Source organism: Numenius arquata, chromosome 5 (genome assembly GCF_964106895.1).
Source record: "Numenius arquata chromosome 5, bNumArq3.hap1.1, whole genome shotgun sequence".
Lineage (NCBI taxonomy): Eukaryota > Metazoa > Chordata > Aves > Charadriiformes > Scolopacidae > Numenius > Numenius arquata.
Window position 1 is genome coordinate 30,213,328 of NC_133580.1, and position 24,534 is coordinate 30,237,861.

At 37.5% G+C, this 24,534-nt stretch overlaps 1 protein-coding gene across 1 annotated transcript in view; it reads right to left on the bottom strand.

Annotated features, from left to right (window-relative positions):
• Positions 1 to 24,534, bottom strand: part of GSTCD (glutathione S-transferase C-terminal domain containing) — a 59,546-nt gene that overhangs the window by 3,527 nt on the left and 31,485 nt on the right. Inside the window, exons 5-10 of the mRNA XM_074147810.1 lie at positions 14,152 to 14,267; positions 13,893 to 13,937; positions 13,340 to 13,468; positions 7,807 to 7,940; positions 6,146 to 6,176; positions 2,444 to 2,513 (exon numbers count right to left, since the gene is read on the bottom strand). Of these exons, the coding sequence (XP_074003911.1) occupies positions 2,444 to 2,513; positions 6,146 to 6,176; positions 7,807 to 7,940; positions 13,340 to 13,468; positions 13,893 to 13,937; positions 14,152 to 14,267 (525 nt within the window). The remainder of the gene's footprint in view (positions 1 to 2,443; positions 2,514 to 6,145; positions 6,177 to 7,806; positions 7,941 to 13,339; positions 13,469 to 13,892; positions 13,938 to 14,151; positions 14,268 to 24,534) is intronic.

Sequence of the window (24,534 nt, forward strand, 5' to 3'; positions counted from 1 at the left end):
TCATTATTACTCAAAGTGTACACACTAAGGGGGGGGTTGGGATTGTCACAGCTGGAGCCTGGTTCCCCGGGTGCTCGCAGGGAGACTGTGAAATACACGGAGCAGTTCTGTGATCAGACAGAATAAATCAGGTGCGCTGTAGCGATGTTCACAAAATCATTCAGTATGTTTGCACTCAGGTCCCACTGCTGCATATAGCGGATAAAGCACACATGCTCAGTGAAAACTGGAAACAGAACTTTGTTCACTTAAGAGAGAATTGCTGTGTGCAGCGGAACTGGGTTCAACTGTGCATTTTTATATCCACAGACACTACAGAAATTGGTGATAACTCCTTTGACAAATGTGTTGTTTTGGCCATGACAGACGTAGACAGAATGCTATACTTCAGTGCTTTAGTGGCTTACAGGTAATAAAACAAAATGATTTCTCACTTCACTTAAGCTGCATAAATTCAGCAGTAATTGCTAAAATACAGTTTACAATGCAATCCTTAAATATTTCAAAAAGTAGCAGAACTAGTCATTTTTCCACCATCTATAACAGAAAAGAAAAAGTCCTCACCTGTTCAGGAATATTTTCATTAAATGAAATTTATGCAGTTTTCTCAATACCTGATCATGCATTGCAAAAAACTAAATAAATAATAATAAAAAAATCTCACCATGGCTGTAACACTTATCTAATTCAATCTTCAATTATTTGCAACAAAACTCAAAAGTACCCCAACAAGATTCCCATAAAACCAGTTTCAAAGCTGAAACAGAGCACTGAAGTTGGAAAGATCTTCACTGAAACAGACAGCTATTACATGGAACTTAAAGAAAAAAATAACATTCTTTAAAACAGAAAAAGCAACGATGTAGGGGAAGGCAGAGGAATAAGATTTATGTTTGGGGTTTTTGTCAGGGCAAAGCACATAAAATTTAAATTTGGGGGAAAACTGCAGTTTCAGAGACAGGGAACAGAGAGAAGTTATAATCTTTCAAAAAAGTTTTCCATTTTTCCAATTTCCAGTCCACCTGGCAAGCAGCAGGAGACCATGTGGGGCGCTACACTGCTAACGGAACACTGCATTTTTGTTTTATTTTTTCAAATACTGTGATATAAGCAAAAGAGACGACAAATTTATTTTAAAATAGATGCTTTTATCTCAGAACCTGCATTATTTTCTTTTTGTGCAGTGAGTATAGGAAATACTTTGAGTTCTTCAAATGAAGCTTTCTAAGAACATTATGATTATTTGCTACTACTGCTTTAATATACTTTCTAAGTATTTCTTGCAAGCCAAGAATGCACAGTTATATCCGGAGAGTTCCCAGCCCCTTCTATCTTCTCTGACCTGGAAGTTAGTTTATAGGTTCCATCAGAACATTAATACCAGACAGGAGCACGTTCTACCATTTTGTAAGTCAAAGAATACTAGAATATTGCACATAATGAAGAAACGGCTTTCCTTATTTGAAATATTTGAAGCGTTAAGTTTTTTGCTGTCCTTCTGAGTAATGAATTCCTACTATCTCAATGATAGCTTCTTGCATTTCTTTTCCTCAGAAACCATTAACACCTGACCAAGAAACTAAAATCTCAGGGATCAACTTACTTCGGCTGTTAATTGCACGGAAATGTTCCAACAGAAGGCAGCTGCTCTTACTCAGAAAGGCAATAAAGTACAAACCTGAAACAGAACTGACTACTGAAAGGTAAAAACTGAGTCATGCACTGCTGTAGCTGTAACATATTTCCCCACAACGGGAGGTCTGGTACTCCAGGTAAGGGATAAACCAAACTGTGTTCTTAGCAAAGTCTTCAAATTATAAATATTATTCACTATTTAAAAAAAAAAAAAAAAAAAAAATCACATAAAACCTTCTGGGTTTTTTTTCCCTAAAATTATGATGATGATCCTAATAATGAGGTGGGCCAAACAGGTTTGCATGTTCTTGAGCCTGCCTGTACCAAAGCTAGCCCAACCTCTGCAATTTAGCCTTATTGTTTCCAGCTGTTGTTGGATGTTTGCCCTTCTAAGAGAATTATCACTAGAGACTACCAGCAGGACAAAGCGTGCACACTGAAAATCACTACTATCAATAGCCTGTGCCTGTAATGTAAGATAAACAGGCAATAGCAGGACTTAAGTGAACTTTACAGAAACCTCATTCTTTTGAAAGAATAGTGAAAGGGGGAAAAAAAAAAGTGAAGAAACAAAAATCAGTAAAATGCAAACCCTCCCTCTCATATTGATAATTCTGAAAGAAGAAAATGATTTCTACACCATAGCTCAGAATAGCAAGAGGAGAAATGTGAAGAAACTCAAATTTTTCAAGTCTTATGTGAAGACAGCAACTTAATGCCCTCTTTAAAAATTTACTACTTTTTCCTTTATTTAGCAAGGTAAATACATTACTAAGATAGTTTACACAACAGCTGCAGAAATTCCTACCTATTAGCCTGCGTTCAGGTGGAAGTTGAACAGCTGTCTGATCTGCAAATCTGCAAAGCATCATGTGCTCCTAGAAAAAAAAAAGACATTTTGTCCAGTAGCATTTCCATCTTCCAAATAAAGTAAGAATAATCAAATTAAATGTTTAAAAGAATCAAAACCACCATCATATTGAAGACTATGTTTCTAGAAAAGTTACCTGTGTGGAAATGCTAATTTTGGTACTGCTTTGACTTGTATATATTTGTATAAATCAAGTGTTTGTGACTACAACACATTTCTACTCATGAGTATTTGTTTCTTGCTAAAATTTCTCTAATTCTCTGTAGCAGTTGAATTGGATGCAATGTAAACAAGATAGTGTTCTTTAAAGACATACTGCAGACTAATTTTGCCTTCAACTACTGTTGAGCAACAGAGTCTTCTTTTAGCACAGTCATCGTGGGGCCGCATCTCTGCATCCAGACAAAGACAAAATTCTTAAATAGGTGATTTGAACTACTGCACATTTCTCCCAAACAGTGATTCTTAATCCCAGAAGAATCGCCTTGTGGGTCAAATTTCCTCTTCTCTGCCAAACCCATTCAGGATCAACCCAAAAGATCCTGCAGGCAAAAAAATACCTAGCTGTGAATGGGAAAGTTTCCTGCCTAAAAATGAGCACAATTCACTTTCAAACCATCCCTGTTACACTTAAAAGTTTCTGCAGAGGCTTCTACAACAGCTGCTGTTGATTTCTTCTTGTCTTGTCACCCAGGGGTACGGTGCAGCGGAGGGTTAGCCTCACCACCTTACTCCCTGCTCAGATCATTACATAAGCAGGCAGAACCCCATCCTTATTTGCCTTCAAAAAACACCACCTATGCTGGCATAATGGTTTCTCAAAGACCAGCCAAGCCAAGGAGGCAAGTTAGAAAGATGATGAGAAAAAAAGCCTTGAAGGTGTAGCAAAGAAATTAATGCTCTTATGACAGCTGTGCTTTTTGGGACAGCTGCAATATTAAGTACAGGACAGGGTAAATCAGAACCATTTTAGAACTGTACAACATTTTCAACTGTCCTATAATGTCACAGGGAGAAAAGAGCAACAGGCAACAACAAAAGGTGCTGTGCTAAGCAAAGCTTCCAGAGCTATAGATCTGAAAAAAGGACACGTGTCATGTATGAAAAATAAAACTTTTGGGGTTTTTTTGTTTGTTTGTTTGTTTGGGTTTTTTTGGTTTTTTTTTTTTTTTAGTTCTCACCTGATATAAAATGATGATTTTAAAGGTTTGGTTCCTGTAATAGACATAGAGAGCAACTTCACCTGAGGATACTTCAGCTTTCATCAGTATCCTGAAGTAAGGATACTTACTCCAGCTTTTTTTTTTACTCCAGACATAAACATTCAGAAGTCTTCATTTCACAAAAAACCTGAATGCAATCCCATCTTCATACTAAATCAAGATGGTAACTTCCTCCACAGTACACTCCACCAATTCATAAATTTAATAGACACCTGACCAAAATAAGTCTGCCTAGATATTATAAAATAAAATGTTATTGCTACTTGATATTTAAATATTACTCATTTAAATAAATTTACAGTATATCTTGAGGCAGGGATATTTGTTCCCTAGTACACTTCATTCACATGAAGGTTTCAGCTCACAGCTCCATAAGAAATATGTAAGCAAAATGAGAAAATGTTTTAACATTTTTAGAACTTAAACATGTTATGCCCAGTAAGTTCAGTTCAAATATGGCTATTTTTGTAGTACAAAAGAGCTGAAAATGTTAAACCCAGATGTGACTACTGAAAAATGGAGGAGAAGAAGAGTCACAGGGAACGTGGCTGCTGTTAGGAGAGAAGAAGCAGTTATCACTGGGGAGACTGGGGAGAAAGCTGGCAGCTTAGGAAGAAAATCAGTGACAGAGAGCAGAGGGAGAAGATCCACTTTAGCACAAAACCCCTCACCAGCCTTCAGGCACTCAACACAACCCCACTTTTTAGCACATCCGACTAGACCGGAGCCAAGGTAAGCCTTGCCAGCCTGAAAATCTGGACTGACTCTTATGCCTTGGCTTCCTACAAAGATATCGTTAAACTAGACCCCAAGTTATGACTACATCATTTCCCCATGACAGTCATTAAATTTTCACATTCCCTGTTGGCAGAAATAAGAAGAAAAGCATTTTTAAAATAATGAAGATAATACTTATAAACTGCCTAAACTTTGTGTGTGCATAAACAGTTAACTTGCTTACTAGAACACCCACGCCTTCAATTCCTATTAAGTTTTCAGAGCTGTATGTGCAAAGTTATTCAGTTTTACTTTCCAATTCTCCTATAGGGACAGTGTCTTGACAAATAGAGTCTTAAAATGTATCATGGTAGAAATCTACAGCTATCATAACTTATTCTTTGCAGCTATAAACTAATGAATTACAGCATAATGTTCTCATCAAAAAAGTTTTGGAATTGCCAGACTTCTGGATGTCTTTTTAGATCTCACTAAAATGAAAGATAAGAGAAATGAATTTAAAATGGAAACTGGAGGGGGGTGACACACACAACGTCTGGCTAACACATGGCAACTTTGGCTACTAGCCAATAACCTGTAACAATTTATTAATATGAAATATAAAAACACGTATAGCTAGCTGCATAACAAAAGTTATTTATAACTAGGATTATTTGAGGCACCAACTAGCCTACACAGTTTGTATAGACTCTTACATTATTAAGAGCACAAATATTTTTTAGTCCTTGGCCCCTGTGCCCTTCTGCAACACAAATAATAAAATGCTGAAACTTCTAGTGTTGACAAACCTTGTGATTTAAACCTCCATGGATTAACAGATTAAGAAAAAAATTCACTGAGTTCTAATGAGATTATACACACTACCCTAATCTAGGCATCCTTGACTTTATAACTGTCCCCATCTCCCTCTGTACTGTCAACAGGTCCATTTTCAATAATATGTTAGTACATAAACTTTTTCTGAACTGATAACCGAGTTGTTTGTGACTATGTATTAGAAACACATAAATGCGTTGAAAAGAATGTTCATCAAGAGTGAAAATAATGGCAGGCCCAAATCCACCATGCTGCTTTTGTCATCTCAATCTATGGATATTCATTTCCATGTAAATTAATAAAGTGTACATAACACTAACTGTCATGAAGATTAGTATATTACCAGATAACTGAATTTCCCTATATAAGATGACTGGAAATTTTCTGAATTTTTTAAATGCCCTCTTAGTTGAGATTAAAAAGGATAATCTCCATTTTCCTGCTACATATCTGATGTTTATCAGAAAATAATATCTATAAAAGCAGTATTTTTACCTAAAAAATGATCAGACATTGCCACAGTATAAATAGTTGTATTTAAGACCCAAATAAATTGGTATCCTGTAATTGTTAACTGATACAGGTTGAAGTATCTTAGGAATGGCTCACTTATACTTTATGTAAAAAAAAAGGGTTTTTTGTGGAGAAACTATTTAATTTTATCGAAGAAAAAAAGCCTTAAAAAAATGTATGGTGGAGAGAAAGCAACACAATGACATTTGGAGTACTGATGAACACTTCACATAACACATGCTCCTCCTCGTAACTAAAAGATAACCACTTATATTTCATTTGATAAGAAGACACAGTGAAGCCCAGGAACTTGCACGTAACCCTCTCCCCCCCCAACCCTTTTACATACCTTGTAGGACAAAATTTCTTTGAACTGATGACTGGGAAAAAAAAAAAAAAACCAGACCACATGAATTAACATCTACAAAAAGCAGAGGTGGAAAATAGACACAATCATTGCATACTTGGACACATTTTAAACAAAATAGCAATATTAGAATCCTACAGAAAGGCATTCAAAAAAATCCATGCTGCCACATAAATACTTTATATCACATGTACACAACCTCTAGAGACGCACATATTTTGTTTGTTTCACAAAAGGTGCCTCCACAATGGAACTGAGTATGGGACACAGGCAATGTGGGGATATGGGCACGCTATCATGTTTTATGATCATATCCAATAAAGAATGAAGAAAAACCCTAAAACGTAGCGCAAGCTAGAGTTGATTATTTTCTACAGAGCCTTACAATGTTAGAATCATAATTTTAGCAAACACAAGACCATAATTTACACTCTTGCAGCACCTAGAGCAATAGAAGTTTTCTAATATAGTTAGCATTTCCAGTCCTCATGATCTAAAAATATAACTGGTCAGAAGTTAAGCAGTATCCAGTCAATTCTAATATAAGTCAACAGAGAAAAGCTATATGCCTGCTAACTTTAGAAGACAAAATTTTATTGCCTCTTCCTTAAGAATACTTGTTTTACATGTTACAAGAGAAAACAAAAAAGGACATATAAAGAGATGGGAGAACCAAATTGACTAAGAATACACTGTTAAATGCAAAGTTTATCAAATGGACAAATTCTAAATAGTTACTCTCCATGCACTTCTGTGACAGCACACTTTGATACTATAGAAAAATATGAAAAATATTTAACATGAATGAATAAGATTTTTTTTTACATTTGATGATTCCTTTTAAAACAGCATGTTTCAGTTTCTTATTTTAGCAAATATATACCTAAGATAATGTTGTAATTCCCAGTAGAATTAAATCCGATTCATCCTGGACATCCGAAATGTAAAGCTCAGCTTTGTGGAAAAAAAAACCAAAGCCACAACCCTCTTCCCCATCCAGTTCTGCCTCAGCAAGCTGTTAGCCTCTTATCTTCTGCCGCTTTCTTTATATCAAAGGCATTAAAATTCTTAAGCCTAAAATATTTATATATCTCCAACATGGCAGGTTTGAAGACGACAAAATATCTACACAGGCCACTGAAAAAGTATTAAAAATATGAACTGAAATACAGAAGAGCTTGTCTACTTGGGAACAAATCAGAGGAGTTTCACAAGCAGTAAACTGTGGTATAAAGCAGACCCATTTCTTTAAGCTGACTGCTTACATCTTTCTCCAACATTAAAATGTCAATTCCCCTTCTTACAGTAATTTTCATGAGTTTTCTATTAACTTCATGATTTCAAGGTAAAAGGTCTGCATATTACATAGATTCCCACATACCATATCTACTATGTTGATGGTATAAAATCTTCTGAACTATGAATAGACAAATCCAGACAAAAAATAACCCAGGAATCACCGATCTGTCTCCCTTTCAGGATGGGTTTGTAAAGAGAAACAGGAGGAAACAGTTGCATTGTAACGGTGAATCAATTTAGCCTATGCATGCAATAATCTTCAATTGATTGATTCTACATGCATAGTATTTTGTTCCTTCATTTAAGTTGATATTTTAAAGCTTATCTTGTTAGCTTTCGTTTACCTTTGTGGATATTTAAACTTCACGGTGTTTTGAATGAAGCCATAGCAACAAGGGGAGATGACAAAGGCTGCCCGCGCCTTGGTGCAGTGTTCGATCACCATGTCTGTTGCCACGCCACATGCGTGTAAAGCCACCTAGAGTGTTAAAAACACACAAAACAAACAAGCAAATTCTTTATAGCAATATTCTAAATACAATCCTGTTGCAGTATTTTTTTGGTTGACTAAATTACTTAAATATATGAGACAGTTATTGCAATGAAAGTTGTTATGCCAAAGGCATGGTCCTTAATTCCTCAGTTCTTTGCTCCTCTCCTTCATTTCTATGCTGAGGAAAATTCATGGCCTATTCCATTAACAAGGGAACCATCAACACTGAACAAGAGTCACTCACCAAAAACACTCAAAAGGTAGATGCACTGCATTGTGATATCAAATACATTAAAAACAAAGCACCAAAAATATTAAAAAGAAAAACTACTGTGGTCATTAGTCAAAAGTTTCTGTCAAAAAGGACTTCAAAATACAAAGAAACATTTCAAAACTGGATTTCAATTTAGCAGTAACAGTACTTGTTTTCTAAGTAAAAACTTTAGAAAAAACATCGCAGAGGTGAGAGCAGGGAGCATCAAATACAACTTGCCCTCCTTTCTTTTTTTCGCATTTTTTTTTTTTTTCTCTCCTTAGTGATGGGCTCTCAAACTAAAACTAGAATGTCATTCAATCACAGCAGCTACCTGCCAGCATTTATGTGGTTTTGGGCAACGCACAGGTCGTACCCAAGTTCTCCATGCTCTCCTACAGAAAGGCAAGTTATCACTACGCTCAATATATTGCAAGGAAAGGCAAGCAGCTCTCCCCTCTCAATACCTGGCATTCCAAATGGGCCAGGGGAAATGGAGGCATTACTTTCTCTGCCGTCTTCCATGTACTCAGTAGCTCAAAGACAAGGCCTGGTGCATACACATTGCTCTATGTTTTCATTGAACTAAGGACATTTTTGAGGCACATCTTTAATTTTACGCAGCCGTGCAGATTTGTAAAACTGCATTGTGTTCTTTGCCTTTTCTTCATTGTAAATTTAGGAAAAAAGTTTAAAACTGCAAAGCTCAGATTTCAGGGTTCAAAGTTGTTTTTCAAGCTACAGCAGTTGGAAGATAAAAACTTTGCTCTCTGATACAGATTAAAACAAAGACTTTTTTGTTTGCAGACTGCTTGATGTAAGCTCAGCTGAGCAGACCATTAATCATCAGCTGAACTATAACTGCATACAGATGCTAATAAACATTCTTGTCTCAAGCAGAACATTAAAAATTATTAAGAACGTAATTACACAATGAAAGTTTTCTGCTCATCTGAATTTAACAAAAAATAAAACTACTTTAACATCAGAAATAGATTCTCAGTATCACAGCTATTAGATTATCACAGAATATAGTTATAGTTACTTCCTCATCTATCCAAGCAGAAAACAAAGACCTCTGCTTTGCTTGCACGTTTGTAAAAGACGCCTTAAAACAGCAGTGGATAAAATCAGTAGCTCTGCTGAGCCTGTATGAACTTTTACATCAACTGATTTCTTCTTTGGGTTTCTCAGAATCAATTTAGTAAGTGAAAAATCACGAATAGAACTCAAGACAAAGCTTTCTCAATATCTCCTATATATTAAAATCATGATCTGAAACAAAATAAAAAGTGAGGACTAATGCAGATGCCCTTTATCACTCCTCTGGTGCTGCAACTCCCCAGAAGAGCCTATTGCACACAGAAAAGTGTGCAGGGAAGTGGAGGGAAAAGAACGTGTCACGAAACCTCAGGTTCACTTTAGTGATCTTAAAAAGCACTCAACACACTCAAAAATACTCCCCCTCAACCAAATTTTAAACTGTTCAACTTGTTCAAATTAGCTGAGATACTCTGAGTACTATTTAAGTCTTAAAAACAACTAAGATCTCAAAGAGTCCTCTGGGTGTTAGCATGTAAATGAGCACTGCATGCAAATATTTGGAAGCCTTCACTTTTAGACTGAAATCCTTTGTTGTGGTTGGCGGTCATACTACAACATATAATTTTACAATGTACCAGTAAGTTTGGCACTCAACAGATTGTTTCATAGAATCATAGAATGGTTTGGGTTGTAAGGGACCTTAAAAATTATCTAGTTCAACCACCCTGCCACCAACCCACCTCCCACTAGACCAGGCTACTCAAAGCCCCATCCAGCCTGGCCTTGAACACCTCCAGGGACGGGGCATCCACAACTCCTCTAGGTAACCTGTTCCAGTGTCTCACCACCCTCACAGGAAAGAATTTCTTCCTAAGATCTAATCTAAACCTCCCCTCTTTCAGTTTAAAACTATTACCCCTTGTCCTATCACTAAACTCCCTGATAAAGAGCCTCTCCCCATCTCTCCCGTAGGCCCCCTTCAGGTACTGGAAGGCTGCTATAAGGTCTCCCTGGAACCCTCTCTTCTCCAGGCTCAACAACGCCAACTCTCTCAGCCTTTCCTCACAGGAGAGGTGCCCCAGCCCTCGGATCATCTTTGTGGCTCTCCTCTGGACCTGTTCCAACAGGTCCGTGTCCTTCTTGTGTTGAGGACTCCAGAGCTGGACACAGTACTCCAGGTGGGGTCTCACCAGAGCAGAGCAGAGGGGCAGAATCACCTCTCTCAACCTGCTGGCCATGCTTCCTTTGATGCAGCTCAGGATGCAGTTGGCTTTCTTGGCTGTGAGCGCACATTGTCAGCTCATGTCGAGCTTCTCATCCACCAACAACCAAGTCCTTCTCCTCAGGGCTGCCCTCAATCCATTCTCCACCTGATCTTTATGTGTGCTTGGGATTGCCCTGATGAGGTTTCAGAACCTTGATCTTGATTACCCCAACAATTCATAAGGGCAGAATTTTTTTGTGGAGCAGAGGGGAAGTAGTTGCTGGAGAAGGTCCAAAGAAGGGCCACAAAGACAATCAAAGGGCTGGGAAGCCTGCCATATGTGGAAAGGCTGAGAGAGTTGAGTTTGATCAGCCTTGAGAAAAGAAGGCTTAGGGGAGACCTCATGTTCCAGCATTTAAAATGTGGATACAAAGAAGATAGAGACTCCTTATTTACAAGGAGTCACATGGAAAAGACAAAGTGTAATGGGTACAAATTACTCCTGGGGAGATTCTGATTGGGCACAAGAGGAAAATCTTTCACAATGAGAACAATCAGCCACTGGAATAATCTCCCCAGGGAAGCAGTGGATTCTCCATCATTGGACACTTTTAAGTTTCAGCTGGACAGGACGCTGGGCCATCTTGTCTAGACCGTGCTTTTGCCAAGAAAGGTTGGCCCAGAAGATCCTTGAGGTCCCTTCCAACTTGGTATTCTATGATTCTATTATACTTTTTTTTTTATTCTGCTTTTCAACTCCTAGCAGATAACACATAAAAAAATAGCTAAGTAATGCACAGATTTGATGTCAAGGTAACTAAAATGTGTATAAACATGTTTTAAACTAATACCAAAAGGAGAGAGATGAAGACTTCTGTCACACGAAGACTTCTGTCACATTAATTTTTCTAAATCTCTTAAAATTTCAAGTACTATATCAGTGAATTTCTTGTCACCATGTCCACCCTCATATTTACACTGTATTGTTTTACTGAAAATGGTGAAGTCATACGAGTGAATAGCTTTACAAGCCTCAAAAGATGAGTTTAGAAATGATTCATTGCCAAACTTTGTGCATACCTATGCATTATGGCATTATATTGTCATTTTTGTATCAGACCAGTGTTTATGACATAATGATACAGAGGCAGCTACACTTTACATTATTTACATACACAGACACCAAACACTTGTGCTATCAGTCAGTAAACCATCCAGCTCCTGTCTTAAACATGGCTGCATAACAAAGTTCATTCCAAGTAAATGAGCTAATCCTGAAGAGTGGTATGATATGGTATGATACAAACTAATTCTGAAGCTGAGATTCATATAGGTCTCCCAAAAAGGGACAGCTCCAGGTTTGTCTGTTGAATAGACTACAGAATCAAGTCAAAGAAACCGAAATCACAGGCCTGGAAATGAAGAATTCCCAAGCGAATTGTAATTGTAATTGTCAAAGTATTTTCTGACATACTTCATTATTTTCCTTATCACAAAACTTAAAAGAGAGAATGTAACACTTTGTTATGAAATAAAAACTCCATGAAGATAATTGACTTAGCATTAAACTTAAATAGACTCTCCCCCGCCACCCCAAAAAAAAAAAAAAAAATGAAGACAGGAACTCTCAAGATCACAAAATTGGAGACTCATTTCATTGAAAAACTATTCTGTATTTCACACACAGAATTCAGTAAATTATTCATAAGATCCTGATTTTTTGAAAAAGCTCATCCACTGAGATTTATATGACAACATAGCCAACATAGCACAGAAAATAAAGCTAGAGAATTGAAAATTTACACTTGGAAGGACTGGGCTAAAATAATTTATTCTCTCCTCTTTCTCCTGCACTGTATTTCTTTTCCTTTATTAAATAAAAGAACCAAACAGTTAAACAGCGCTGTACATGTACCATAAGCCTTCAGCATTAAATACCTTAACCTACAGCCAAAACAGGCCCTTGGACAGGTGATTTAAAGAACAGTCAGACTTACACTGAAAGCTTCAGGCTTGCTGCAAAAGTTCCTATTCAATTAACAGAATATAAAACTGGAAGACAGGAATCTTTACAGAGTTACAAAAAACTATTTATGCCTTACTCTTCACTAGGCCTACATAATTCTGGAGAAGACAGTCATGTCATTTACTTTCAGGGTCTAACACAGATGCTTTGAATCAGTATTCAAATTACTTGCTTTGCTCCTGCAGAACTCAGATTCCTTCTTTAGTCTGTTCATGTGTAGAACCATCAGAATACCACCCGTTGACTGCAACAGGAGTGCTCAGCCTAAGTCCTACAAAATTGAGGTATCATTCTGCCTTTATAAATACAGCTCAAGTATACTTTACACAATGAATACACATGTATATTATTAGTATAATATTCTCTCTGTCATGATAGTTCTTCTCAGTTTTGCATTGCGTAGTCTTGTTTGCTTTATCTTAAAATGCATTTACCGTCACCTCACTATACTTCTCATCTCACTTTACTGCACTCAGGTTTAATTTGAGCAACAGTAGAGTTCCCATCTTCAAAATCTTCTCCAGAGTATACCCGTTAATGAATTACTGATTTTAAAATAACATGATTAAACCAAGAATCTACCCCACTTTTTCTTCCACAGGCAGCACTCATATTTTTGTATGTGACTAGAGCAGATACTTTTTTCTTCACTCATGTAATATACAAGCCATGCCGATTTGCAACAAACAATAAATACAAACCAAACTTAATACAGATTAATATAACAAGGGTGCTTCTCATAGCATCAAAAATACCTGTCTGTAAGGACATACAGAATTTTCTCAGATATTTTAGGTGTTTTAAAAATAATTAACCAGACACTGAAGCTTTGAAGTGGAAAACTTATAATCACTTACCCCAATGTTAAAAGCGCCATTAAAATAGTCCAAATTTGCTTGAATGAACCAAATGTTGTTTAAACCTAGTTCATCGCTTCTGTCCTTAGCACGCATCAAAGACAACTCCTTATTTTCTATGAGCACCACCTAGGTTTCATACGTAGCAGAAAGTAAGGCAAAATAATGAAAAATCAAAGTACAACATTACCAACAACCACAAAACTTAGTAGTTTAGCTGAGAAAACCTCTAAGTTACTTGTGGCAGAGCCCGAGGTCTCCCAGAAATAGCAGGAAACACAACAACAACGGAAGGCATTTAATACTTGCTGATTTTAATCAGCTTGCAAATATTTCATATTTTCCTATACATTTTGTTTTCTCAGGAAAGCACCACACACATTTGAGATCATGCTAAAAATTTGCACGTTTCAAATCTAAATCCTCTGCTTACGAGGACATTATATGAGACAGTCATGTCTTCATATTTACTCTCCCTACATGCATATATTTTTTAGATGACTGTCAAGAGACAAAAAGCTCATACTGTCTGTACTTTTTATTTAGACATTACCTGACATGACGGCATCATGTGAGCAAGAACAATTCCAACATGGCCCTGTGAAAACAAAAACAAACAACAAAACCTGAGTCACTTTGCAGTGTCCCCTGTTATTGACCCATTACATGACCTCTAACCAGAGACAGAACCCTTGAAAGCACCTAAAATTTCAGTATTTGTACTTTTGCTTTGCTTTGTGGCAGCAACCACCAAGAACTGCAAAGATGAAAGTTGGAAGAAAATGCATCATGTAAACAAAAATATACATTACCCCTCCACTGCAAAAGTCCACAATCACATCTCCAGGCTTAGCAAGCTTTGTCACCGCTGCTACCAAATTATTCAACTGCTGCTGCTTCCTCAGAGCCCGGTCTCTAGACATCTTTCCTGGGGATGACAGAGAAAATGCCTAAGTAGTGACCAGCAATTCTCAACATTGATAATTTTAAATGCATAACAGCAAAGCATTGCAAATGAAATTTATGGCTGAGACTAAAAACTGGCTGGAACGCTTGGGCATCTGAATCCATTTTGAGCTAAACCCACAAATACCTGGTAGAGCTTTCCCTAAAACTTTAGTGTATTTAAAACTTTGCTTTCCAGTTGTTGCTGTTAATATATCTTTACAAATAGACTCATATAAACTTAATATATGATAATCAAATTGGTGTTAAGCTCTAGCCTGATTATATTCCAAACCTGTGAATCATGCTCACAAACAGAGCTCAAACCTATTCACAGCAGTAAGGTTGCCAAAATAAATCTCTCTTTACTATATCTATACACTATCCTTGAGCATCTTGTTTTTTAAAATTTGTACTCTCCCTCCCAACAATTTTCGTTTTTCATAATAGCCAGCCCTGTTTATTTAAATGAGGGTGTGCGCAAGTAGGTACTTCTCAAAGCAACTACTCCTGCCTAGCAAAGTCTGGCTTTCCCTCACATCTGTTACAAAACTAGAAAAGTTATTAATTTCTTTCAAATGTGCTCAGTAAAGTCCAACATACAGTTGCTTCAAATATGATGAATTTGTTTAGTCAGCACTTACATATTTGCAAAGATGCGTTTTGCCTCAGTGGGGCCAGCAGAGAGCTGACAGACTTATTTAATACTCTTTTTGTTTGTTAAAAAAGCAGAGTTTGAACAGCCCAGTTTGGACACGGACAGCAACGCTGTCAGCTCTGTGCTTAGGACAAGCCGCCTTCCAAAAACCTATTCAGCTCCTATTCTACTAAAACCCAAGCTACCTGCTTAAAATTAGCTCATCTTATCTCTGTAAACTGCAGGCACACTTCTAACTGTGGTATAAACCACCTCCTGTGATACTGCAGGTGCAGAATCAGTGGACAGCAGCAGGAGACACAAATAGGAAGAAGAAAGCAAGGACATAACTCCTGATCAGTACTGGAAAAAATTTCAGGTTCAGCTAGAAACAGAAAAATGGGCCTTCCAAAAGCACGATAAAAGCATAAACAGAGTTTTTTGTTTGACAGAATTCAGTATGGACTTACCCTTTTAACCTTGATACAGTCAATGCACACAGGATCCCTTAGTTAGAAATACACTGTGACAATAAAAGGTCAGCTCTGTTCTCCAAAATGGGTTTGAACACAACAAAACTTGCCTCCTGAGCTTAGGTGGCTTCATTTACACCGTAACTCATTTTCAACAGGGTTTGGTTCTCTGCAAGCTCCCTTGGTGGAAAACCTTCAGAATTCAAGGCTTCCTGAGCTCAAGTAACTGCCGCAATTAATTTAATGGGATTTGCTGTAAATGCTTTTTTCCCTGGTAACTTTTGTATCACTCTCCTATATCCACTTTCAGCTTCCATCTTCAGCTTCCCTAATTATGAGAGGGAGCAGGCAGACAATTTTGTTTCCAATTCCTGCCTCTCAACAGGCATTAGCACAAACCTTCTGAGCCATTTTCCTGCACAATACTGAAGGATAGACCACACCTGTCAAGCCACAAACAGCACAAAAGTCCATGCATGCAAATATCCAATGCCTCTGCTCTTATTCCCCAACCCTAAGGTTTTCCCGAGAGGTCTGGGATTTATTAATATCAAGTACAACTCCTGAAAAATGCTATCAAATTTTCATACGGTGCAAAGTCAGCAAACATATCCTAGAGCCACTAAAAATCAGGAAGTAAAATTTTAACAGGTTTCATCAGCAACAACAGATCCACTACTTAGTACTCGGTTAGTTGACCTTCTGAGTATTAAATTAATAAGAAATACTTTTTAAAAAATACTAGCCTGCAGACTTGAAAAAATCCCTAAGAATTAACTCTTCGCGGTTACTAACAAACAAGGTTTCATCTTCCCTTACTGTGCAGGCAGTAAGTAATATACATTCCCTGGAAAGATTGAATCAATAGGTCCTTTGTCTGCTCTACCCCTGTATTTTGAGCTCAGTAGCTAGAATTACGGAAACACGACAAGTTGTGATGTAGCCCATAGAGAATGTCAGTTAGCACGGCTGGGCACAGTAGTCTTTCATTTCAGCAAGTAGGCAATAAATTCAACTAAAACTTCTGCATCTAAAACCACGACAGCTCACTTTGCATTTCTCAAGCCCCGTGATGGTAAACAATGCTAATTGTTGTCTTCAAGAACAATAAGAGAGGAGGTAGCTTGAAGTTTAGCCCTACAAGGCAAAATGTGACCTTTTCCTACAATACACTTGAAAGGCCCCCACAAAATGCTTTGCTCCCTTCCGAAGAACCCAACTGACAGGTTGCCATACAATCCCAGAAAGATTTATTTTCATTTTTAATTAATGGTCACAACAAAATATTTTATTTAGCTTCATGAATCCAACATTACTGCTAACTCAGCCATTGTCAAGTACAGCTTTGAAGTCTGTGGCACTTAGACGTCTTGCATTTTGGCACAAAGAAATACAATTTTTCAGCAGGCAAAAAAGCCTTTTATTTTTATATTGCCTTTTGTCCATGTTCAGGTTCATATAATCCTTCAGTCCTCAAATAATACTCCCCTATTTCAATATTTCCATATTTCAAGTTAAACTTGAAAAGCCATTAAAGTTTCCTTAAATAAGCAGAACTCAAATACCATCTGTAAGGCTTTAACACTGTTCAACTTTGACGTCATAACACAGTTCAACAGAACACACAATTACCAAAACATATATATAACACACAATACATGTATTCCCCTATTCCATATAGCAGAATTGCATACTTGTATTGTTTTAGCACAAATATCTTGTTATTAGGTTTTCCATAAGCCTCAGCTAACTAATTCAAATGATGAGTCTGGTTTTCATGGAAATTCTGGTAGAGGATATTTTTTGCTACATTGATTTAATCTTAGTACAGCAAAAAGCCTCAGTAACTATAAAGAGAAAGTCAAAACAGACAGTTTCATTACTTTATACCAAGCTGAACACATTTTTCTCAAACCAATGTGCTTTTTTTCTTGTAGGTCCTTACTCAGCATATTCCAATTATTTCTTAATACTCAGGTCATATCTCCTTCACTTTAATAATGTTATCTCCTTCTACACCATTTTTGGTACCTGTTGGGAGATGGAGGGGTTGTTTGCTTCTTTGTTTTGGGGGTGGTTGTTGCAGTTTTGCATTATGGGTGCTTTTTTTCTTTTTAAATATAGTATTTGTCATATTAATTTAGCTGTACAGTGGTTCTCATGCAACTGCTAGAAAAAGCAGAATTCAAACAGGTGAAGGATGCCAGCTCACCTGACATTTATTTATAAAGAAATGTTCTTACTAGTCAGAAATAATAATACCTTCTTATAAAGAACTCTGCCAAATCTTGCAATAAATACCATTAGCAAGGGCAGTAACTTTGCTATGGTCCAGTGGTCACCTTGGTTATTTGAACAGTATTCTTCTTTGACTTCAGATGCTTTAATTCAATCTGTGTGGGCCAGTGCTGAAAGCTGAAGATCTGCTCTCCCTTTCTCCAGCCTGGGGCCACCTTCCAGCTGCCCCCTTTCACTAACACTGCCCTGTCTCCCTTCCCCTCCCTCCCATGAAGGGAACTGTTAGGTTTCAGGCACATCTGTAAGTAAAGCAGAATAGCATCTATGGTGAGTAATCACCTTCTTCCTAACTCTTCTACATAGATGACTCAAGATAACCTATCATTATTTTTTAGTTCTCAAAGAAATAGGAGCCCATTCTATTACATTTAAAATGTGGTGTTTGTTTACAGAGGCTAAAAACATTTGTTCGATCCGATACAAGATCAGATAACTTGGGGTTATTATTGACTCATTTGCTCTTCCTTTACTTTGGGAAATTGATATTCTGATCTTTCTTACCACACAGTGGATTAAAAAAAAAATATATATATGCATAGATATGTATATATGTACACATATATATGAAAGCATTATATTTTAAGCAAAAACAATATAGATATTCAACATTAGTTAATATAATACAGGTACACTAGAAATGTGCCAGTTTCTCATTTCTTTTCAGCTTGGATTTCCTGCATTGGCTTAACTTGTTCCCCTTCAAACAGTTTTCCCCACTGATTTAATTTCATAGAATCATAGAATCGTCTAGGTTGGAAAAGACCCTTGGGATCATCGAGTCCAACCATCTACCCTACTCTACAAAGTTCTCCCCTACACCATATCTCCCAACACCACGTCTAAACGGCTCTTAAACACATCCAGGGATGGTGACTCAACCACCTCCCTGGGCAGCCTGTTCCAATGCCCGACCACTCTTTCTGTGAAAAATTCTTTCCTAATGTTCAGTCTAAACCTACCCTGCTGGAGCTTGAAGCCATTCCCTCTCGTTCTGTCATTAATTACCTGTGAGATAGTAAAAGTAACTGAGTTGGGTCAAATTAAAAAAAAAAAAAATCTCGTTCTGATTGTATAAATATTTCCTTACTTCTGCATCAGAATTGTAACGCATTAATCGTATCATGAAATATCTTACTTTATCACAGACATAAGCAAAACAGAGGAAGTGAGTAATAAAGACCAGCAACATGAGCTGATAAACTGTGCTTTTATTACTGTTCTCCACACCTCACCTCACCCCCTTTTTAAGCTCTCTCTCTCCAGTCACTCTTGGAGAATGAAAGCATGAGCTAAAGACTCAGAGGAAACACTGTTTTATAGATCAGGTTGCAAAGAAGAAAACTTCATTTTCCTATTTTTACTGTTAACATATTCTGGAACGATGAGGTTTGGAAACACCCCACATGGCTTTACTTGTTGGTAAAAGTGTATGTAAATGCTTACTTTTAAAAAGAGGTAACAGGTACATATGCCAATTCTACAGCTTCATGTATTTCTACAAGTAGTCATCCCTATCAAATGAAGAAAATTGCTATTAAGTTGTCTTGGCATAGAATCTATTTACCTTTTCCTATCAGATTACTGGATATTTTTTTTATTGTTTCTTTGTGTCTTAACTTTTCCAGTTCATCACAACAATAATCAGATTTTCAGGAAAGTTGCGTTGGTTTATGTTGGTTTGTTTTTTAACTAACCTCTGAGGAGGCTGTGACTAACAAATGGGTTGACAAAAGCCAACCTTTGTTGGCTCATTAGAGCTAAGAATACACAGCTGCTCTGAACTTTGCAGTTCAGAACGCATCAGACTTCATTCTGCAAAGACCAGACTTTGCACACTTGGATGTTTCTGGCAACTCAAAGAGAACTAACAGCATTCATGAAGTTATTAACATGGACACATGTGAAATAACAACCTTAGCATTCAGGGCGAGGGGGAGACAAAAAAACCAACCCAAACATCACAAATAAAGCCTATAAACTATCCTTCTGAAGAAATCCTCGGAGCACATATTATTTTTTACTATATAAAGGCTTTTATGATCAAATGTGGTGATATTTTAGCTACAGTCAAGGGAGCAGAAGAGGATGCTACAATGAATGGTTTAAAATCTATAGAAATAGGGCAATAATAAAACAGACATGAAAGGCAACTGAACTCCACGAGAACATTTTAGTGTTTTTTTTAAATAGGAGTCCCTCCTGATCTTACTAAACAATCTGCTCTTTATTAGGGCAAGCTTTGCAAACTAGTTTTATCACTTCAGGCATAAAAAAAATCCCCTTCATCTCACATACACTACCATGGTATAGCCTAAAAAGGTCAGACAGCTATGAAAACTGACCTTTGACAACCTAAGCAGGAATCTGGCCTGCTTCCTTTTTTGTATTAGAGGATTTTAAGCAAAAAAGAATAAGTCATCTTTAAAAAAATAAAGATCAACACAAGCCAGTAAAAAAAAAAAGGAAAATTAATGCTGAATGTAACTACGTTCTACTTATAAAAGTTTTTGAGTTTTTTTCCAATTGCTCATCTTCAAAACCCATCTTCTGAATATTCATCAAAAGCAATCCAGACACAAACAGCTAACACCATTTTCACACATCTAATCTGGTATTTACACTATTTTTAAACTTTTTGGTACTAGATTATGAAGCCTCTGTAAGTACTCAAAATTAATGAGTGTTATCCACACTAGTACGTACTTGTTAGAGCCATGTCTAAGTTTTTCACTTTATAATATTGCCAACAGCAATCTTCAGCAAAATCGTGTATCAGCACCTCTCCTACTACACATTTAAGCTGACATGTCTGTTCATCCTTCTTCTCATTCTGAAGCCTTTGAGATTCACATTTTCAAGCTATTTTTCCAGAATCCCAAAGATTAAGGAATTATTTTGTTTTAAAATTAACCCAAGCACTATTTTACAATCATGGGATTTCAAGGAAAATATCAAACATGTCATGAAAGAACTGTGAGAAAAAAGATGACATTGCATTTACCCTTCTTCCTCTCACATTTATTCACATACTGCCTTCTCCTGCACTCCTCTCATTTTTTCCTTCACCTTTCTTCCCTTACCTTCACTTCCTTAGGGTCAAGATGCCATAAAGAGAAGTCAATGTGTTCAGAACTCATGTGCAGTTGCAGCACCTCAAAACTGATCCTACTGGACTACGTGACCGCCTGAGGTCCTCTCCAACCTGAATTATCTTCTGAAGAATCGTAAGATAATGGGTATGTTACAGGTACTAAGAGCGTTAAACATCTTACTCAAAGAGCAGGTGTCAGAGCAAACACAGTAGAGCAGAGATTTGTAACAGCTTCACAGCAGTGGTGTTCCTTTAAATTTACATCTCCTGTACCTACCTTACCTCCTCTGTTGCTGCTTTTTGCCTTTATCTTCTGCTCCTCATGTGCCCAAACCCATTTTATCACTTAGAACAAAGTGTTTGACTAAGATGTGAGAAGGAAAGCACATCAGTACAAACCTTAAAAAGCAAAAGATGATAAAACTTTTGGCCTTTTGGGGAAGAATAAAGGGAAGGGAAAAGCAGCCTCTGCTGTGCTAAATACGGAAAAAGGTCTCTTAACCCCAAGAGGTTCGCTGTTTTACCTATCCACAATATTATACCAAATCTCAGCAACATCTGGGCTTGTGAAGTAGGAGTTGCTCACTTTCTCCAAAATTTCTTCAGGTAAAGATGTCACTGCCTGACAACGACATATGAATCAAGTGGTTTCTTTACCTCTCACAAGCCTAATATACTGATTGACAGCTACTGTGTTGCTGAGAAAGGGGAACAGCTAATTCCTGCTGAATTCAGTGCTCACCAGGGACTAAGAGCCATTGTCTCTCACAGAAACAGGAGAGTTCATTCCCCAGCAGGAACCAGAGACGGGCCCCTGCTGAGGTCCGAACAAGGGCCAGAAGCCCCTGTCATTCACACTCACAGCTGCTCAGCAGGATCTTGCCTCCAGGAGACCAATTCTCAGTAGTTAAGAGGCAGCCTCTTCACAGTCCATGCAGGAACAGAGCAGATTTCCCTTTCTGAGCTCCTTATGCTAAGTATCTATAACTGATTTTTAAGGAAAATGTAAGAGCTAAATGCCTCTGTACAGTAAGGAGTAGTGAATCACAAGTAGTTGAAGTAAAGACAGAAAGACACCTTCTGATATATATCATCGCATTAATTCCCACCACAGCCTAGGATCATAGAATCATAGAATGGTTAGAGTTGGAAGGGACCTTAAAGATCATCGAGTTCCACCCCCCCTGCCATGGGCAGGGACACCTCCCACTAGAGCAGGTTGCTCAAAGCCCCATCCAGCCTAGTCTTGAACACTTCCAGGGATGGGGCACCCACAACTTCCCTGGGCAACCTGTTCCAGTGTCTCACCACCCTCACAGGAAAGAATTTCCTCCTAATATCTAATCTAAATCTCCCCTCTTTCAGTTTAAAACCATTACCCCTTGTCCTATGGCTGCACTGCCTCCCCATCTCTCCTATAGCCCCTTTAGGTACTGGAAGGCTGCTATAAGGTCTCCCCGGAGCCTTCTCTTTTCCAGACTGAACAACCCCAACTCTCTCAGCCTGTCTTCACAGGAGAGGTGCTCCAGCCCTCTGATCATCTTCATGGTCCCGCTCTGGACCTGTTCCAACAGGTCCATGTCCTTCCTGTGTTGAGGACTCCAGAGCTGGACACAGTACTCCAGGTGGGGTCTCACCAGAGCGGAGTAGAGGGGCAGAATCTCCTCTCTTGACCTGCTGGCCACACTTCTAAATATGCAAGCCTCTAAGCAAAAAAAAATATTAAGTATATTAAGTAAATCAGAGACAGGAATCATCCAAATTAATATCAGTAAGAGTGAGATAGCCTGAACTAATAATTCAGAAACAGGAAAAGCTGGCTTAGAAGACAGACATGATTCATTTGGCCCTTATGAGTCAAGCAATTGAACAGCTGGATGCTGGACAAACAGCAGTACTTTCAGCTTAACTTTACACCTCATGTCTGTTTACAGAGGTTAATGGCTGGAGGAATCCCTCCAAACCAACTACCCCGATGAAAAGGAATTTCATCCTGCATTTCAGTCCTTACAGAAATTAAATCTCACACTGCAAAGGGTTTGATGACCAATTCATAATTTATTGACATTTTTATATGCAAGTAACCACATAATTTCACAATGGCTGGATATGACTTCTGAACAAAGTCATTCTAGTTGCACATGGAAAGGCCAAGGCTACACATTTCTATCTTGTCTGACTGACACTGCAATTATCACAGCACTTCTAGCTTGATCCTGTATGAATCTCCAGTTTATGAAAATTTTAGTCAATTCAATCAGTTTTACTGTATTAAGTGAGTATCTCTGGTACCCATGTGGTTTATGTTAGTTAGAAGGGCTGAAAAAACATTCAAGAGTTCATAGAGAATATAGGAATTACGTGACTCCATCATAAGGTTTTAATTCAGTAATAGTAACTGCTTGACCACTTAACTGTTTTCCTTTCATTTCTTTTTTTTTTTTCTAATCAATTTTCTTAGCAAAGTTGGGGGGGGAATCAAAATGAACTGCAGTTTATACAGTAAACAGAATTAATTTCTTTGACTACCTAGCTGACCAGGATGTTCTATGTGGTTTTCAGGTGAGTCACCAGCTTTAGAGAAGTGCTCCTTTAGTGTCTGATGTTGAAGGTCAGTATGTGCTTCTGCCAGGTTACCACTCTACCACTGTAAATGCTGGTGATCAGCATTAAGGTTTGTATAACATATAAACTCCAGAATTGTAGTACAGAATAACTAAGCTTTTGTTATAAGTAGTACATATGACAGATTTTTAAAACATTATTTTCAATTAGAATTTCTCTTTCCATAGTCTTTTCCCTACAGTCCTTTCTCATACTACAAACACAAAATGAGCAAGCCACAAGCAGCTGAGATGGTACTCCTTTAGCCATAATTAAGTTCCTGTTACTGAATGTTAGCTGTGCAATTTTGCAGGTAGCATATCACAGCCAAGTACGGTTACCAAGCAGTCCTTCGCTATGTTTATGGTGCTCTTGGTAACCAATTTGGGTCAGAGCCAACACGTATTTCAGCATTCTCAGCTTTGCCTTTGAGGAGGTCTGTAACTATGTAAAACCAGACCATTTGCTAAGCCACTTTGGTGTTTACTACTATGAAAAAGAAAAAAAAAAAAAAGGCTTCGTAACAAATGTATTCATAAAGATAGTCCATTGGTACCCCCACCACGTTCAGAGCTGTGACAGATATGTTATCTATCCACGCTAATAGAATCAGGGCATTTTGCAGAATGCTCATGTTCAAACTGCTCCTTATCATTGTTGTCAGTAACCCAAACCACCCATTCAAATCCTTCCAAATTAGGTAAAGCACAAATTGACTATAATCAGCACAAACTAATTATAATGCACTAGAAGACTGCATTATAATGAAACCAATGAAATGAACTGAATAAATATCTACTTTTTTTCCTTTTAATAAATAAAAAATAATGGTGTGATCATCTGGCAATAGTTGTCCCTTATGAACAAATACTACTTTACTGCACACTGTATGACAGAAAGATTGTGAAGTTAAACAATCCTGCCATAAATAGAAGTTTTTCATGACAGGTCAAAAACATGCAACATGCAGAAAATAACATTTTACATCAAGTTTATAAAAAGAAAATGTAATACAATTGCAACGTGTTTTAATGAGTTTCTGAAGAACTATGCATAAGGGGAAATGCCTCTGAAATAACACAGAAGTGTTGGCTTATGCTATACAGCACTTACTCACAAATAAATACATTCCTAGATTTTCAGAGCA